This window comes from Ictidomys tridecemlineatus, chromosome 10 (genome assembly GCF_052094955.1).
Source record: "Ictidomys tridecemlineatus isolate mIctTri1 chromosome 10, mIctTri1.hap1, whole genome shotgun sequence".
In the NCBI taxonomy this organism is placed as follows: Eukaryota; Metazoa; Chordata; class Mammalia; order Rodentia; family Sciuridae; genus Ictidomys; species Ictidomys tridecemlineatus.
The window spans coordinates 91,675,548-91,693,583 of NC_135486.1; the positions used below are offsets into that span (position 1 = coordinate 91,675,548).

The 18,036-nt window shown below is 34.4% G+C and overlaps 1 protein-coding gene across 3 annotated transcripts in view; it reads right to left on the bottom strand.

Moving 5' to 3' along the window:
* Positions 1-18,036, bottom strand: part of Ccdc7 (coiled-coil domain containing 7) — a 233,702-nt gene that overhangs the window by 62,967 nt on the left and 152,699 nt on the right. For all 3 annotated transcript variants that reach the window (XM_078023431.1, XM_078023429.1, XM_078023430.1), the window contains one exon: positions 12,918-13,016. In XM_078023431.1, the coding sequence (XP_077879557.1) occupies positions 12,918-13,016 (99 nt within the window). The remainder of the gene's footprint in view (positions 1-12,917; positions 13,017-18,036) is intronic.

The window sequence follows — 18,036 nt, forward strand, 5'->3', positions numbered from 1 at the left end:
CATATCTATTGATATAGTTCTAAATTCTTTTAAGTGAAGAACTACTATGTGTGATTCTTTTTCTTAAAAGTTGGATGTGTTAGTTGCATCCAAATATCTATAAAATGATATTTTAATTCAATGTGTGACCTCTGCTGATCCCAATATCAACTCCACTCTAAGAGATCCACTTGGATCCTATGTACTGTAATCACTTCTGGTCAAGCCTCATACTATTCAACCTTGTAAGAATAAAAACTTGTTGCAATTGTTCTCTGCAGTTCTTTAAATTCAGTTATAAACCCATAATAAAGTTCTTAAATAGGTCAAAAAGTAATTAAGTTTAGTAAACTTACTGTAACCTTAAGTGAGTGCTAAAAGGAGGGAGGAAGAAAGTTTTCGCAAATGGGGAGTGAAAAAAGAAGGCAATAAAGAGAAAATAAAGAGAGAAATAGAGAAAGAGAATATCTATTCCCCGCCTCTCCTTCTCTCTCTGTTGTCCTATCCCTCACTCATCCATAGGTTTGGGTTAGGGCACTCTGAGTTTTTATTTCTACCCTGTTAATCTATCTTCCAGTCACTCCAGGTCTCAGATTATGTAGTTTTGAGTCTTAGAGCAGTTATTTTGTCATTCACCTCTCAATTCTGCTTTTAGTCAATGCCTCCTTTTTGTGGTGTGAGGACCACCACTTTCTCCATCCTCCTCAATTTTAATTTAATTTTAGGAATTTTTAAGTATCTCCTCTGACTTATTCAACACCCCAGTTTTCATTAAAAAGTGTATTGCTTAATCTTTATGTGTTGGTTGAATTTCTGTCATTTTAAATTTGATATCTAGTTTCATTTCATTATGTTCTGATAAGATGCAATAAATTATTTCAATTTCTGTATTTGTTAAGACTTGCTTTATGGCCTAAAATAGGATCTACTTTAGAGAATGTTGTAGGTACTGATGAAAATAATGTGTGTTCCACCACTGTTGGATGGAATATTCTTTAGATATCTGTTAGCCTCACTTGATTTAGATTATAATTTAATTCTGATGTTTCTTTGTTTATGATTGTTTGGTGAGTGCTCTATTATAAACATCACCTAATATCATTATATTGAGGCTATTTGTCCTTTTGTGTCCAGTATTATTTTGTTTCATAAAACTGGGTACTTCAATAATCAGTGTATTTATAATTATTATATCTTATTGATGAACAGTTCTCCTTAAATACGTATTGAACTTCTTTGCCTCTTCTGATTTTGGCTTGGAAGTATACTCTGTTGAATCCTGCTTAATTTTGAATTACATTTTCTTAGAATATTATTTTCCATCTTTTCACTTTCAATCTCTGTATGTCTGCAGGTAAGATAAATTTCTTTCAGGAAACATATTGTTAGATCTTGTGTTTTAGGTCAATTAGGCACTCTATATCTTTTAATTGGAGAATTAAGACCATTTACATTTGGGGTTATTACTGTAAGGTACATATTTGTTCCTGTAATTTAAAAAAAAAGTTTCTTCTAGTTATTTTGAGCATCTTATGTCCATTTTCTTTCTCTATTTTTATTTGTTCTTTTTAGATATACATGACAGTAGACTATATTTTGACATATTATACATACATGGAGTATAATTTCCCATTCTTTTGGTTGTACATGATGTGGAATTATACTAGTCATGTGTTTACATATAAACACAGGAAAGTTATGTCTGATTCAGTCTATTTTCTTTCCTATTCCCATCACTCTCCCTTCCCTTCCTTACCATTTGTCTAATATAATAAACTTTTATTCCCTCACTTGTTCTGTGATAGCATCTACATATCAGAGCATACATTTGGCCTTTGGGATTGGCTTATTTCACTTTTTATTTTACATTTTCTTTATCCATTCATCTGTTGAAGGGCACGTAGGTTGGTTCCATAGCTTAGCTATTGTAAATTGAGCTGCTATCAACATTGATATGTTTGTTTTACTCTAGTATGCTGATTTTAATTCCTTTGAGTATAAACTGAGAAGTGAAACACTTGAGTCAAATAGTTCCATTCCATGTTTTTTAAGGAATCTCCATACTGTTTTCCTGAGTGGTTGCTCCAATTTGCAGTCCCAACAATGTATGAATGTACCTTTTTCTCCACTTCCTTGCCAACATTTATAGTTATTTATATTCTTGATAATTTCCATGCTGATGAGTGAGATAGAATCTCACTGTAGTTTTAGTTTGCATTTCTCTAACAGTGATATTTTCATATATTTTTTGACCATTTGCATTTCTTTTTCTGTGATGTGCCTGTTCTGTTCCTTTGCCCATTTACTGATTGGGTTATTTATTTATTTATTGGTGTTAAGTTTTTTGATCTCTTTATATATCCTGGAGATTAATGCTCTTTCTGGGGTGCAGGTGTCAAAGATTTCTCTCCCATTCTGTAGGCTCTCTCTTCACAGTCTTGTTTCCTTTGCTATGAAAGAGTTTTTAGTTTGATATCATCCCATTTATTGATTTTTGATTTGTTTTTTGCACATTAGCAGTCTTATTGAGAAAGTTTGTTCCTATGCTGACATGATGAAGATTTGAGCCTACATTTTCTTCTAGTAGGTATGGGATCTCTGGTCTGATGCCTAGGTCCTTGGTCCACTTTGAGCTGATTTTTATGCAAGGTAAGAGGTTAATTTACTGTATTGATGATGTTTGATTATTTCCTATTATAGTTGGATCTAGAATATTCCCCAGATACTCATGTTTTGAAGGTTTGATCCACAATGCAGCAATGTTCAGAGATGGGCTTTTAGAAAATAATTTGATCATGACAGCTTTAACTTCACCAATGGATTTATAATTTGAATATACTATTGGGAAATGATAAAATGTAAAGATTTATGTAAAATGTCTCCTGTTAAATGGTCAGAAATTTCCTTAGTTTGTGCTTAACTTGGAAGGTCTTTTACATTTAATTCTGAAGAATAACGTTGTTATGTATAATAATCAAAATCAGAAGTTATTTTCCTGCAGAGTTTGAAATACATCATTCCATGTCCTAAGAAATCTGCTGTTTTAATGATGGTGTTGCTTTTAAATGTGATGTGGCACACTTCTCTTGCAGTTTTTAATATTCTTTTTCATTTTGTACTTTTGGCAGTTTTACTATATCATGGGCAGGTTTTTCTCTGGTTGTGTCTACTTGGGTTATAAACGCCATCTATACCTGGCTGTCCATGTCATTCTGAGGCTTCAGAATACCTTCTTCAATTTTTTTCACTGAATATATTTTCTGTGCCTTCAGTATATAGCTCTTCTCCTTGATCTATTTTGATTACTTGTATTTTGGCCTTTAAATGATATCTTATAGAGCTTGTATAATCTGTGTATTTTTTAATTATTTTATCTTTATTTTTTTTCTGATTGTGATGCAGATTTTTTTCTTCTTTTTTTTAAACTTTTTTATTTTTTTATTTTTGGTCATTCAAAACATTACATAGTTCTTAATATATCATATTTCACAGTTTGATTCAAGTGGGTTATGAACTCCCAATTTTACCCTGTATACAGACTGTTGTATCACATCAGTTATCCTTCCATTGATTGACATATTGCCATTCTAGTGACTGATGTATTCTGTTGTCTATCCTATTCTCTACTATCCCCCCTCCCCTTCCCTCCCCTTTTCTCTCTCTACCCCCTCTACTGTACATCATTTCTTCCACTTGTATTATCTTGTCTTACCCATCCTTTCCTCTTATATGTAATTTTGTATATCCCTGAAGATCACCTTCCATTTCCATGCACTTTCCCTTCTCACTCCCTTTCCCTCCCACCTCTCATCCCTGTTTAATGTTAATCTTCTTCTCCAGGTCTTCGTCCCTACCCTGTCTTTGGTTACTCCCCTTATATCAAAGGAGTCATTTGGCATTTGTTTTTTAAAGATTGACTAGCTTCACTTAGCATAATCTGCTCTAATGCCATCCATTTCCCTCCAAATTCTATGATTTTGTCATTTTTTAATGCAGAGTAATACTCCATTGTGTATAAATGCCACATTTTTTTATCCATTCATCTATTGAAGGGCATCTAGGTTGGTTCCACAATCTTGCTATCGTGAATCGTGCTGCTATGAACATCGATGCAGCAGTGTCCCTGTAGCATGCTCTTATTAGGTCTTTAGGGAATAGACCGAGAAGGGGAATAGCTGGATCAAATGGTGGTTCCATTCCCAGCTTTCCAAGAAATCTCCATACTGCTTTCCAAATTGGCTGCACCAATTTGCAGTCCCACCAACAATGAACAAGTGTACCCTTTTCCCCGCATCCTCTCCAGCACTTGTTGTTGTTGGACTTCATGATGGCTGCCAATCTTACTGGAGTGAGATGGTATCTTAGGGTGGTTTTGATTTGCATTTCTCTGACTGCTAGCGATGGTGAGCATTTTTTCATGTACTTATTGATTCATTGTATGTCCTCCTCTGAGAAGTGTCTGTTCAGGTCCTTGGCCCATTTATTGATTGGGTTATTTGTTATAAAAGACCCAGAATAGCAAAAACAATGCTAAGCAGGAAGTGTGAATCAGGCGGTATAGCGTTACCAGACTTCAAACTATATTACAGAGCAATAGTTACAAAAACAGCATGGTACTGGTACCAAAACAGGCGGGTGGACCAATGGTACAGAATAGAGGACACAGGAACCAATCCACAAAACTACAACTATCTTATATTTGATAAAGGGGATAAAAGTATGAAATGGAGGAAGGATAGCATCTTCAACAAATGGTGCTGGGAAAACTGGAAATCCATTTGCATCAAAATGAAGCTGAATCCCTTTCTCTCGCCATGCACAAAAGTTAACTCAAAATGGATCAAGGAGCTTGATATTAAATCAGAGACACGGCGTCTGATAGAAGAAAAAGTTGGCTATGATCTACATACTGTGGGGTCAGGCTCCAAATTCCTCAATAGGACACTCATAGCGCAAGAATTAACAACTAGAATCAACAAATGGGACTTACTCGAACTAAAAAGTTTTTTCTCAGCAAAAGAAACAATAAGAGAGATAAACAGGGAGCCTACATCCTGGGAACAAATCTTTACTCCACACACTTCAGATAGAGCCCTAATATCCAGAATATACAAAGAACTCAAAAAATTAGACAATATTTTATCTTTATTAATATTTCAATATGATAATTCTTTGGTCTTGTCTTCAATCCTGACATTCCTTCTTCTGCCTGATCTAGTCTATTGGTGAGAATTTCAAATTAAGCATTTTATCTGACTTCATGAGATTTTCATTTCCAAGATTTCTGCTGGTTTCATTTTCAAAATTCTTCTTTGTTAAATTCCTCATCCATATCCTATATTGTCTTCCTTAATTTATTGATCTGTTTATATTCTCTTAGAATTCACTGAACTTGTTGTTGTTACTTGGGATTGAACTCAGATGCATTTTACCACTGAGTTACATCCCCAAGCTTTTTATTTTTTATCTTGAGATAGGGTTGCACTAAGTTGCTAGGGTTTTGTAATCTGATGAGGCTGGCCTTGAGCTTGCAATCCTTCTGCCTCAGCCCCCTGAGCCACTGGGATTACATATATGTGCCACCACACAGCAATCTCTGACCTTTAAAAAAAGTCATTCTTTGTCCAATATTTCATCCACATTATATCTTTGGAAGGAGAGTTATGAACTTTAGGTGGTATCATGTTGCCTTTTTTTCATTTTTTTCTTACGTATTTTTACCTGACATTTGTGAATATCCTGGAATAGATATCTCTTTCACTTTTATGTGAGGTACTTCTTAGTAAGCAGTCCTCTCTTGATGACATGCCCTAGGATATAAGTTTGTTGTGTGATGTTGAATTTTATTCCAAAAGAATTTGCTACTATAGTTTCCCTGTGACTTTTTGGCTATTATTATTGACACAATGCTTACTGTGTTTAAACTGAGGGACCCACTTTCTTTGTATAACTGTTGAGAATGTGGACCTGTTGGTAATTCAGGCAGGTGTGGTATAAATAGTAGAGTATATAGGGAGTGCCCTCTGTGTTGACTCCTCCAGTCTTGTCAGCATGTGTGGTCTAAAAGGGTATTGGAGTAACTTATGATGATTTACCTCATATGTGCTATTACCACAACAGATGTTGTTTTCTCTTTGCTGTTGTTATGATGGTAAATGTCCAAGGCTATGACCTAAGGACTACCTAGCCATGCTTACATGGATCCAGGCTGTTAGCTGGGAGCTTATGCTTCCCCTATTCTTAAAGTTGATGTATCTTCCAAGGTTTGAGTGGGACTGGTTCATGACTTGAGTATTAAGCAATTAATCTCAACTGGGTGGAGTATATCTCAGCAGCAAAGCATTTTCCCAACTTGCTTGAGGTGTTGGACTTGATCCCCAGCATGACTCAGAATAAAACAAACAAAAGGAATAAGAATATAAAAACAAACCAGATTAAAAAACTAATTAAAAACCTTCACAAAATAGCAACAAAAAAGGACAAAGGCTAAAAAATAATAAAAATAAAATTGTTAAAAAATAAAAAACAATTCCCCTTCAAAAAAGTAAGGGAGAAAAGTGAAAAAGGTGGTAGAGGGAAGAAATTTGAAAATTAACCAGTAACTTCAAATATTCTGTAGGCTAAGGCACAAGGATCACAATGTCAAGGCCAGCCTGGGCAATTCAGACACTATTTAAGAAAATACAGAATTAAAATAAAAATAAAGAAATAAAAGAGCTGGGTTGTAGGTCAGGGTGTGAGCCTAGCATATGCAAATCCCTAGGTTCAATCCCAAGTATTGCAAAAGCATAAAATTGAAAATTAAAATTAAAAAGACATACAAAAAGAAAAAGAAAAAGAAGAAAGCAGGATGTTGTGGCTTAGATATTAGGTGGCCTCCATAGCTCCTGTGTGAGACAATGCAAGAAAGTTTAGAGATGAAATGATTGGGTTATAAGACATTTAATTTAATTAGTGCATTGATATCCTGATAGGGATTAATTTGGTGGTTAGTGTAGGCAGGTAGGTTGTGGCTGGATGAGTTGAGTCCATGTGGGTGTGCCTTTGGGGTTTATATTTTGTCCTTGATAAGCAGAGCTCCCTCTATCTGCTTCCAGGTGCTACGTCCTGAGCCGCATTCCTCTGCCATACTTTTCCACCATTACATCCTGCTTCATCTTGAGCACTGAAGAATAGAGTCAGCCATCTATGAACCGAGACCTCTGAAACCATGAGTCCTTAAATAAACTTATTTCCTCTAACTTTGTTCTTGTTGGGTCTTTGGTCACAGTGTGAAAAAGCTGACTAAAACACAGGAGAAGTGTGAAAAAGGAAGAAGGAAGGTATGAGAAAGATGAAAAGAGAGAAAAATGCAACCAGAATTAAAAAGTAAAGAAAGAAAAAATGAGAAATTAGAAAAATAATAATAATAATGATGAAAGGAAAAAAAGAGAGCCAAAAAATTCCTCTCTAGCTGAGGTAGCTGGAGATTCTTCTGTCTATGTCTTCTAAGGTTGGAATCTGCCAGGTATAGAGAACAGAATGGATTATGTCTATACGTTGTGATTCTTCTCAATTTGGGGCAAAAAGCATGCTGTACCCTGTATCTCTTATTGTACCAGTTAAGAGAAAGTTGGCCATACCAGAGCTGGATTCTCTTCAAAGATTTTTGGTATATGCACCTGGGGACATGGGGAATGTTGGTGCCACAGTGAACCTTCATGCTCACTGAGTTTTGGCAGATAATGGACCATGATGGGTACATGTATACATGATAAACAGGCTCTCTGTCTTTGTACTGGTAGCCTGGCCCATACTGGGGAATTGGCAAGCCCCTTTCACAACTGAGTTTTGGTAATATCTTGTCTGTAATGGGCAGACATATATTCCGGCCCAGAGGTTTTTACGTTGTGCATCCAGGAATGTGGCAAATGTTCAATTTTAGATGTTGCCTCATAATGCCTCAGGTATTGGGGGGAGGAGGTATAAGACCATCTAGTTCTGTGCTAGAGTGATTTTCAGAAGAAACAAGCACTTTGCTAGCCTTGGTCCTGTGTCTTCGGACGTGGTCCACAGGTGATGCCACATGTGATTAGTGTTGGTTCTTATCATGAAGGGTGGGATTACTGACCACTGTGACCTCCACTCCTCTTTTCTTCATAGCCTGTGCTCCCTACTGTATAATCCTCCCAGTGGGGCTCTGTCAAGACATTCCCCAAAGCCACAAATGACCCATGCAGCAATCTCCCACATAGCCAACACATCAGGGTGTCCACAGGGACCCTGATCTGTGACTGATCTGGGTTTTCTGATCCCCAAGGTAGTCCAGTCCCTAAAAACAGTGCTCTTCCAAAGGTGGTTACTAGTCACAGTGTTGAGCTTGAGAGGTCACTTTTAGACCAAAAATATGAACTGGATTTAAAGCTTATAAAAGTCATAGATTTCCTCTGCAGCTGGGACTGCCACACTGATGTTATTATGGATGTCTTTCATTCTCTCCAAGGTTACCTATGCTTGCAGTGTTAGGCTCCCTAATCTAAGCTGGGAAGCTTGAGCTAAAGTTGAAAATTACTTTTTCTGTGCTGTCTTTCTGATTTTCTGTGTAGGTCTCCCATCACTTCTTTCTTGATTACCAGAATTCTTCCTCCTTTGAAGTATAGTTTCTCTTTTGTTACCCTGATTCTTCTTTCACACAGAGTCTTATGAAAATTAATCTATCCCATCATCCTGATTATAATATTTTAAGGTCTGTTGGTTATGGAATTGTGTCATTTTTCATTATTCTGGTGTTTTTTTCTATTGCTCATTATCACCAGAATTTATCAATTTTATTAGAACAAAAAACTATAGAACTCAATAATACAATCAATAACTTAGACTTCACCAACATACATAGACTATTTCATCCTTCAACAAGGGAATACACATCCTTCTCAGCAGCACATGGATCCTTCTCTAAAATAGACCATATGTCATGCTACAAAGCAATTCTTAGCAAATACAAAAATGTAAAATACTACCCTATATTCTATCAGAACATAATGGAATAAAATTATAAAACAATGACAAAATAAAAAATAAAATCTACTCCAACATCTGGAGACTAAATAATATGCTACTAAATGAACAATGGGTTGCAAAAGACATCAAAGAGGAGATTAAAAAATTCTTACAGGTAAATGAGAATACTGATACAATGTACCAAAATCTCTGGGACACTATTAAGGCAGTACTAAGAGGAAAGTTCATTGAGTGGAGTTCGTTAAAAGAAGAAAAACTCAACAAATAAATGACCCAACATTACATCTCAAAGCCCTAGAAAAGAAAGAACAAATCAACACCAAAAGCAGAAGAAGACAGGAAATCAATGAGGAAAACTGGAATTCCATATGCAACAAAATGAAATTAAACCTCTATCTCTCACCATGCACAAAACTCAACTCAAAATGGATCAAGGATTTAGGAATATAACCAGAGACCCTGCGTCTAATAGAAGAAAAAATAGGTCCTAATCTCCATTAGATTGAAACAAAAGAAACAACTGAAAAAAACTGACAAAACACAAAGCTAGTTCTTTGGAAAATAAAATAAAATTGACAATTTTTAGTCATGCTAACAAAGAGGGAGAAGAAAATTCACTAATTATTAACATATATAATAAAAAAGTAAATATCATAACAGACACTACAGAAATACAGAATATAATTAGATATTATTTTGAAAACTTGTATTCCAATAAAATATGAAATATCAAAGGCTTTGACAAATTTCTAGAGTCATATGATTTGCCCAAATTGAATCAGGATGATATACACAATTTAAACAGATCAATTTCAAGCAATGAAATAGAAGATACCACCAGAAGCCTACCAACAAAGAAAATCTCAGGACCAAATGGATACACAACTGAGTTCTACAAGACCTTTAAAGAAGAACTAATACTATACTCTTCAAATTTATTTCAGGAAATAGAAAAAGAGGGAGCACTTCCAAATTCATTCTATGAGGCCAATAAAACCCTGATTCCAAAATCAGGCAAAGACACATCAAAGAAAGAAAACTTCAGACCAATATCTCTAATTAACATAGATGCAAAATTCTCAATAAAATTCTGGCAAATTTAATACATAAACATACCAAAAAGATAGTGCACCATGATCAAGTGGGGTTCATTCCAGAGATGCAAGGTTGGTTCAACATATGGAAATCAATAATTTATCACATCAATAAATTTAAAGATAAGAATCATATGATAATCTCAATAGACACAGAAAAAGCATTTGACAAAATACAGCACCCCTTTATGTTCAAAAACTGGGTATACAGGAACATATCTCAACATTGTAAAAGCTATCTATGCTAAGCCCCAGGCAACATCATTCTAAATGGAGAAAAATTGAAGGCATTCCCTCTAAAAACAGGAACAAGACAGGGATTCCCTCTTTCACCACTTCTATTTAACATAGTTCTTGAAACACTGGCAAAGGCAATTACACAGAAGAAAGAAATTAAAATGATATGTATAGGAAAAGAAGATCTCAATATCACTATTTGTCAATGATATGATTCTATACCTAGAAGATGCAAAACATTCCACCAGAAAATTTCTAGAATTAGTAAATGAAGTCACCGAAGTAGCAGGATATAAAATCAACATCCATAAATTAAAGGCCCTTCTGTATATCAGTGACAAATCCTCAGAAACGAGAAAAACTACCCCATTTACAATAGTCTTAAAACAATAAAATATTTGGGAATCAACGTAATGAAAAATGTGAAAGATCTCTACAATGAAAACTACAGAACACTAAAGAAAGAAATCAAAGAAGACCTTAGAAGATGGAAAGACTGCTCTTGGATAGGCAGAATTAATATTGTCAAAATGACCATACTATCAAAAGCACTATACAGATTTAATGTAATTCCAATAAAAGTCTCAATTACATTCCTCATAGAAATAGAAAAAGCAGTCATTAAATTCATCTAAAGAATAAGAGACCCAGAATAGCTAAAGCAATCCTTAGCAAGAAGAGTGAAGCAGGTGGCATCACTATACCAGACCTTAAACTATACTACACAGCAATAGCAACAAAAACAGCATGGTATTGGCATCAAAATAGACTTGTAGATCATCGGTACAGAATAAACAACACAGAAACCAACTAATATGAGATGAATACAGTTATCTCATATTAGACAAAGGTGCCAAATAGATATATTGGAGAAAAGATAGACTCTTCAACAAATGGTGCTGGGAAAACCGGAAATCCATATGCAGCAAAATGAAACTCAACCCTTATCACTCACCATGCACAAAACTCAACTCAAAAGTGGATCAAGGACCTAGAAATGAGAGACCCTAAGCCTAATGGAAGAAAAAGTAGGCTGAAGTCTCCATCATGTCTGATTAGGTCCCTACTTCCTTTATCAGATCCTTAGTACAAGAATTAAAATAAAAAATCAATAAATGGGATGGATTCAAACTAAAAAGCTTATTCTCAACAAAAGAAACAATAAGTGAGATGAATACAGAGTGAATATATTTTGGGAGCAAATTTTTGCCACATGCACAGCAGATAGAGCACTAACCTCTAGGATATATAAAGAACTCAAAAAACTTAACAACAAAAGAAAAAAAAATCAAATAACCCAATCAATAAATGGGCCAAGGAACTGAACAGACACTTCTCAGAAGATAATATATGATCAATCAACAAATATAGGAAAGAATGCTCAACATCTCTAGCAATTAGAGAAATATAAATCAAAACTATTCTAAGATTCATCTCACTCCAGTCAAAATGGCAGCTATTAAGAATACAAACAACCAGAATTATTGGTGAGGATGTGCAGAAAAATTCACACTCATATATTCCTGATGGGACTGCAAATTTCTGCAGTCAATATGGAAAGCAGAATGGAGATTCCTTGAAATCTGAGAATGGAACCACCATTTGACCCAGTTATCCCACTCCTCAGTCTATTCCCAAAGGACTTAAAACTGCATACTTCAGGGACATAGCCACATCAATGTTTATAGCAGCACAATTTACAATAGCTAAACTGTGGAACCAACCTAGATGATCTTCAGTAGATGAATGAATATAGAAAATGTGAGATGTGTGTGTGTGTGTGTATGTGTATAATATGTATATATTGTGTATGTGTATAATATGTATATATTATACACATACACAATTTATACACATACACAATGGAATATTATTCAGCATTAAAAGAGAATAAAATAATCATGGCATTTGCAGGTAAATGGATGGAGTTGGAGAATGTAATGCTAAGTGAAATTAGCCAATCCCAAAAAAACAAATGCCAGATGTTTTCTCTGATATAAGGATGTTGATTTATGAGAGTGGGAGCATTGGAGGATTAGATAAACACTTGATAAGACAAAGGGGTGGGAGAGGAAGAAAGGGGGTGTGGGGGTAAGAAAGACTGTGGAAAGAGATGGACATCATTACCCTAAGTACATGTATGAAGACACGAATGGTGTAACTCTACTTTGTGTACAACCAGAAATATAAAAAATTGTGCCCTGTATGTGTAATATGAATTTTAAATGCATTCTGCTGTCATATATAACAAATTAGAATAAATTTTAAAAATCTAAAAAAATAATATGGGCATATTTTAAAAATATTGCTGTGATTTTTATTTTAACTCCACTTTATATAACACTTAAAGACCCCAAAGTAATGGAAAATGTTTAATAACTTGAAAAGGAATTAAAAATAATGATCTGAAGCTAATGGAAATGGATATAAGAGAATACAGATTTACAACTCAATAAAAGCAGAAATGTTCTATGTTGTATTTATGTTCTAAATGAGAAATTTAAAAAGAGACAGATATCATAAAATAGAACAAAACAGATATCTTCTATACAGTTGAAATACTTTAGGATTATGGTGTATAGTGTACAAATATAAATATTTACTTACCAACCACTTTGTCTAAGTCTAACTGAAATATTATATCACTAATCGATGGCTGCAATTTTGGAAGGTTTTTTGATGTATCTGAGGTTGCTTCATATTTAGCTGTAAATAGTAATAGAGCACCAGATTAGTTCATTTAAAAAGATAATGAACATCTTTTTATATATCAAAAATTACATAAGACTAATTAGTAGTATATTACCTTATAGTCACATAAATCTATTTACTTCAAAATTTAACATCCTAATTACTCAATTAAATGCAAATATGCTCAATAATCTTAAAAAGCTATAAAAGTAGTCACCTTATGACAAGTATTATCTGGACAACTTTTCAAATATTATCTCATTAATTCTCAAAACAATTGAAGTAGCTATTTTATTCCCCTTTAACAGATTAAGAAGGTAGAGTTTAGAGTTATTATGCATATTATTAAAAAGTCACAGTTATTAAAAGCAAAAACTTTAAATGAATTGGTTCTTTTGGATTTCAGAAACTATTCTCCAGTTAATAAATGCCTACTGGGACTGGGCATGCAATATTGGTAAAATGAACCTGGTAATAATTGGGGTGGCATAAAAAAGCAGAGGTGAAGTGGAGAGTATCTGTTTTACATAAAACAATTATACTCACTGATTGCCACAAATGCAGATTGATGTTCTGAAGTCTTCTAAATTCTCAAAAGAAATAAAAAATCTAGACATTTGTAAGAGTTGAAAGAGTTGTAAGAGTTTTAAGCATATTTAAAAGACAAAACAAGTCATTAGAACCACAGAGGACTACTTATTCTTAGGAAAAGATTAATTCTAATTTATGGGTGGTATTTGAGATCCAATCAGTGGTATATTCCTTTAGAAAATATCACACTTACCAATCAATGTGTCTTGCTACTACATAGAATCAGGGAAAAGTAATTTTGGATCATATTGTCCAGTTGTCTAGCCCTCATCAAATCACTTCTAAGGTGCGTCATTATGTGTCTTCCAGGGACAGTTGGTTTTATATTAACTTAAAATGTGTTTATCAACAATAAGTGCTGGAGAGGATGTGGGGAAAAGGGCACTCTTGTTCATTGCTGGTGGGACTGCAAATTGGTGCAGCCAATTTGGAAAGCAGTATGGAGATTTCTTGGAAAGCTGGGAATGGAACCACCATTTGACCCAGCTATTCCCCTTCTCGGTCTATTCCCTAAAGACCTAATAAGAGCATGCTACAGGGACACTGCTACATCGATGTTCATAGCAGCACAATTCACGACAGCAAGATGGTGGAATCAGCCTAGATGCCCTTCAATAGATGAATGGATAAAAAAAAATGTGGCATTTATACACAATGGAGTATTACTCTGCATTAAAAAATGACAAAATCATAGAATTTGGAGGGAAATGGATGGCATTAGAGCAGATTATGCTAAGTGAAGCTAGTCAATCGTTAAAAAACAAATACCAAATGACCCCTTTGATATAAGGGAAGTAAACAAGGACAGGGTAGGGACGAAGAGCTTGAGAAGAAGATTTACATTAAACAGGGATGAGAGGTGGGAGGGAAAGGGAGTGAGAAGGGAAAGTGCATGGAAATGGAAGGCGATCCTCAGGGTTATACAAAATGATATATAAGAGGAAAGGAGGGGTAAGACAAGATAATACAAATGGAAGAAATGATTTACAGTAGAAGGGGTAGAGAGAGAAAAGGGGAGGGGAGGGGAAGGGAGGGGAGGGGGGATAGTAGAGAATAGGACTGACAGCAGAATACATCAGACACTAGAAAGGCAATATGTCAATAAATGGAAGGGTAACTGATGTGATACAGCAATCTGTATACGGGGTAAAGTTGGGAGTTCATAACCCACTTGAATCAAACTGTGAAATATGATGTATTAAGAACTGTGTAATGTTTTGAACGACCAACAATAAAAAAAATGTGTTTATTTTTTGTAGTGCCAATTGAACCCAGGGGTGTTTTATCACTGAGATTGACTAAAGATGATGAACATCTTTTTATATATCATTATTAGCCATATGTACCTCTTTTGAGAAGTGTATGTTCAGTTCATTTGACCACTTATTAATTGGTTTATTTCCTTTTATGGTGTTAAGTATTTTGTGGTTTTTATTGGTGCTTTTAATGACACATAATAGTGGAATTCATTGTGATATTTTCATATATGTATATAGCATAATTTGATCAATCTCATTCCCTAGTATTTTTCCTTTCTGTACTCTCTTCCCTCTTCCTGTCCACTTCCCTTACTGCACTTCCTTATACTAATATATTTTTTTAAAGAGGGGGGGAGAGGGAGGGAGAGGGAGAGGGAGGGAGAGAAGGAGGGAGAATATCTTTTTTTTTTTGTAGATGGACACAACACAATGCTTTTTTTTATGTGGTTCTGAGAATCAAACCTGGGTCCCACCTGAGCTAAGTGAGCGCTCTACCACTGAGCATCATTCCATTAATTATCATTAATGTATAATTAATACATTATAAGTATATATAAAAGTGTGACTCATTATGTAATATTCATAAATAAACAGAGCATAATTTAGTCAATTTCATATGACAGTATTTTCCCATGCCCTCCCCAATTTGGAACCCCTTCTTCTACTCTATTTGTCTCCCTTCTATTTTGGGGAGATTGTTGTTTTATTCCTTTGTTTTCTCTCTAACTTCTATGTATATTTCTACATACATTCGAATCTTGAATTTCTGAGAATGGGTTATTTCACTTAGCATAATGTTCTCCAGTTCTATCCACTTAACAGCAGATGGCAAACTTTCACTATTTCTTTATGTGTGTGGAAAACAGTGTGTGTGTGTGTGTGTGTGTGTGTGTGTGTGAGAGAGAGAGAGAGAGAGAGAGAGATTATCTGTTGATAGGTTTTTAAAGCTGGTTCCATAACTTGGCTATTATGAATGTTATCACTATGATATGCTGATTTTAATTCTTTTGAACAAGCACCAATTAGTGAGATAGCTGAGTCCATTCCTAGTTTTTGCAGAATATTTATAAAGTCTTCCAAAGTGGTTGCTCTAATTTGTAGTCCCAAATCTTTCCCTCCACATTCTCACCAGCATTTATTATTATTTGTATTTTTGACAATTGCCATTGTAACTGGACTGAGATAAAACTTCAGTGCAATTTTTCTTGCTGTTAATTTTTAATTTCATTTTTATGATCTGACAAGATATAAGGGATTATTCGACTTTTGGTATTTGCTAATTTGCTTTGTCTCCTAAACTATGATCTATCTTGGAGAAAATTCTGTGAACTTCTGAGAATAAAGTAAATTCAGCTGTTGTTGGAGGAACTATTCTATATATTTGATTTATATATTATATACATATATATTATATGTGTTCCACTTGATTTATAGTACTTTTTACATATAAAGTATATTTATCGATTTTATGTCTGGATGACCTGTCTCTTAGTGAGAGGGGTTTGTGCAAATAATCCACTATTATAGTACTGGTGTCTACATGAAACCTTATGTGTTTTATGTAATTAGATGCACCTAATATGAAGGCATTATATTTGCTATTGTTATATCTTCCTGTTGGGATTGTTCCGTTTATCAGTGTAAAATTAACGTACTTGTCCTTGCTGATTTAAGTTTTACTTAAAATCTGCTTTGAAAAAAAATAAAATCTGCTTTGTTAGATACAAAAATAGACACTCCTACTTGTTTTCAGACTCCCTTTGAAGAAATATCCTTTCCATCCTTTAACTTTCAGGGTGAATGTATTTGCCTATAAATCTATTGCAAATTGCATAGAGCTGGCTCGTGTTTTTATCCACTCTGCCAGTCAATGCCTTTTACTTGGAGAGTTGAAGCTGTAAATATTGAGTTATTATGGAGAGATGTTTATTATTTCTTGCTATCTTGATTTGTTTCATGTACTTATTTCTGTCTTAATTTTTATTTGCTTAGCTGCCCGTCTAGTAAGCTTCATTATTCATTTGGGAGCTCTGGGATTTTTAAAGTTCTTCTCAGTGTAGATTTCACTGAGTGTTTTCTGTAACGCAGGCTTATGAATTCTTTTAGTTTATCATTGAAAAGTTTTTCTCTTTGATTCTAAAGTATAGCTTTGCTGGACATAGCAATTTTGGTTAGCAATTACTTTTTTAGATGGATTATTTCATTCCATGCCCTTCTGGATTTTAGAGGGTAAGATGAGAAGTCAAAAGTAAGTCTCATTGTTTACCTCTAAATGTGACCTGACAATTTTTCCTTGAGAATTTTAATATCCTGTCCTTAGCCTTTATGTTAGGTATTTTAATTATGATGCAGCTTGTTCCTTTTTGATCTTGTTTGTTCCATATTCATTTATGTGTATGTCCATCTCATGCCTAAGTTTTGAAATTTTTTCTGATATTATTTCACTAAAAAGGATATTAATGCCATTAGCCTCTATCTCAGTATCCTCTTTAATTCCAATCACTCCCAAACTTGGTCTCAGTGTTGTGCCAAAGTTCACATATATTCTGATCATGACTTTTAAATTTTTTTTCCTTTAATGCTTACTGAGTATGCAGATTCATATTTCCTCCTGTCTTCCGGGCCCGAAGTTCTCTCTAATCTATTGGTGATACTTTCAATTGAACCTTTGTCAAGAAAAAGATGGCTGTATCTGTGTGGGTTTATTTATGTGTCCGCTATTCTATTTCATTGGTCTATATATCTGTTTTCATGCCACTACCATACTTTTTATGTTACTATGGCTGTATAGTATATTTTGAAATCAGGTATTGTAATGATGCCTCCAGTATTGCTTATTTTGCTCAGAATGGATTTGACAATTCTGGGTTATTAACTCATTCGCTTCAGAATTTTTTTCTAGTTCTATAAAGACCATCACTGATACATTTGATGAAGGTTGCATTAATTCTGTAGATCAATTTTGATAATATGGCCATTTTAACAATATTAATTCTGCCTATCTATGAATATGAGGGGTCTTTCTATCTTCTATTTCTTTTTTCATCATTGTGTAGTTTTCTTTGAGGTATTTTACCTCCTTGGTCAGGTTCATTCCTATGCATTTTATTCATTTACTTATTTTGAAGCTATTGTGAATAGAATTGCTTTCCTGACTTCTTTCATAGCATATTCATGGTTGGTGT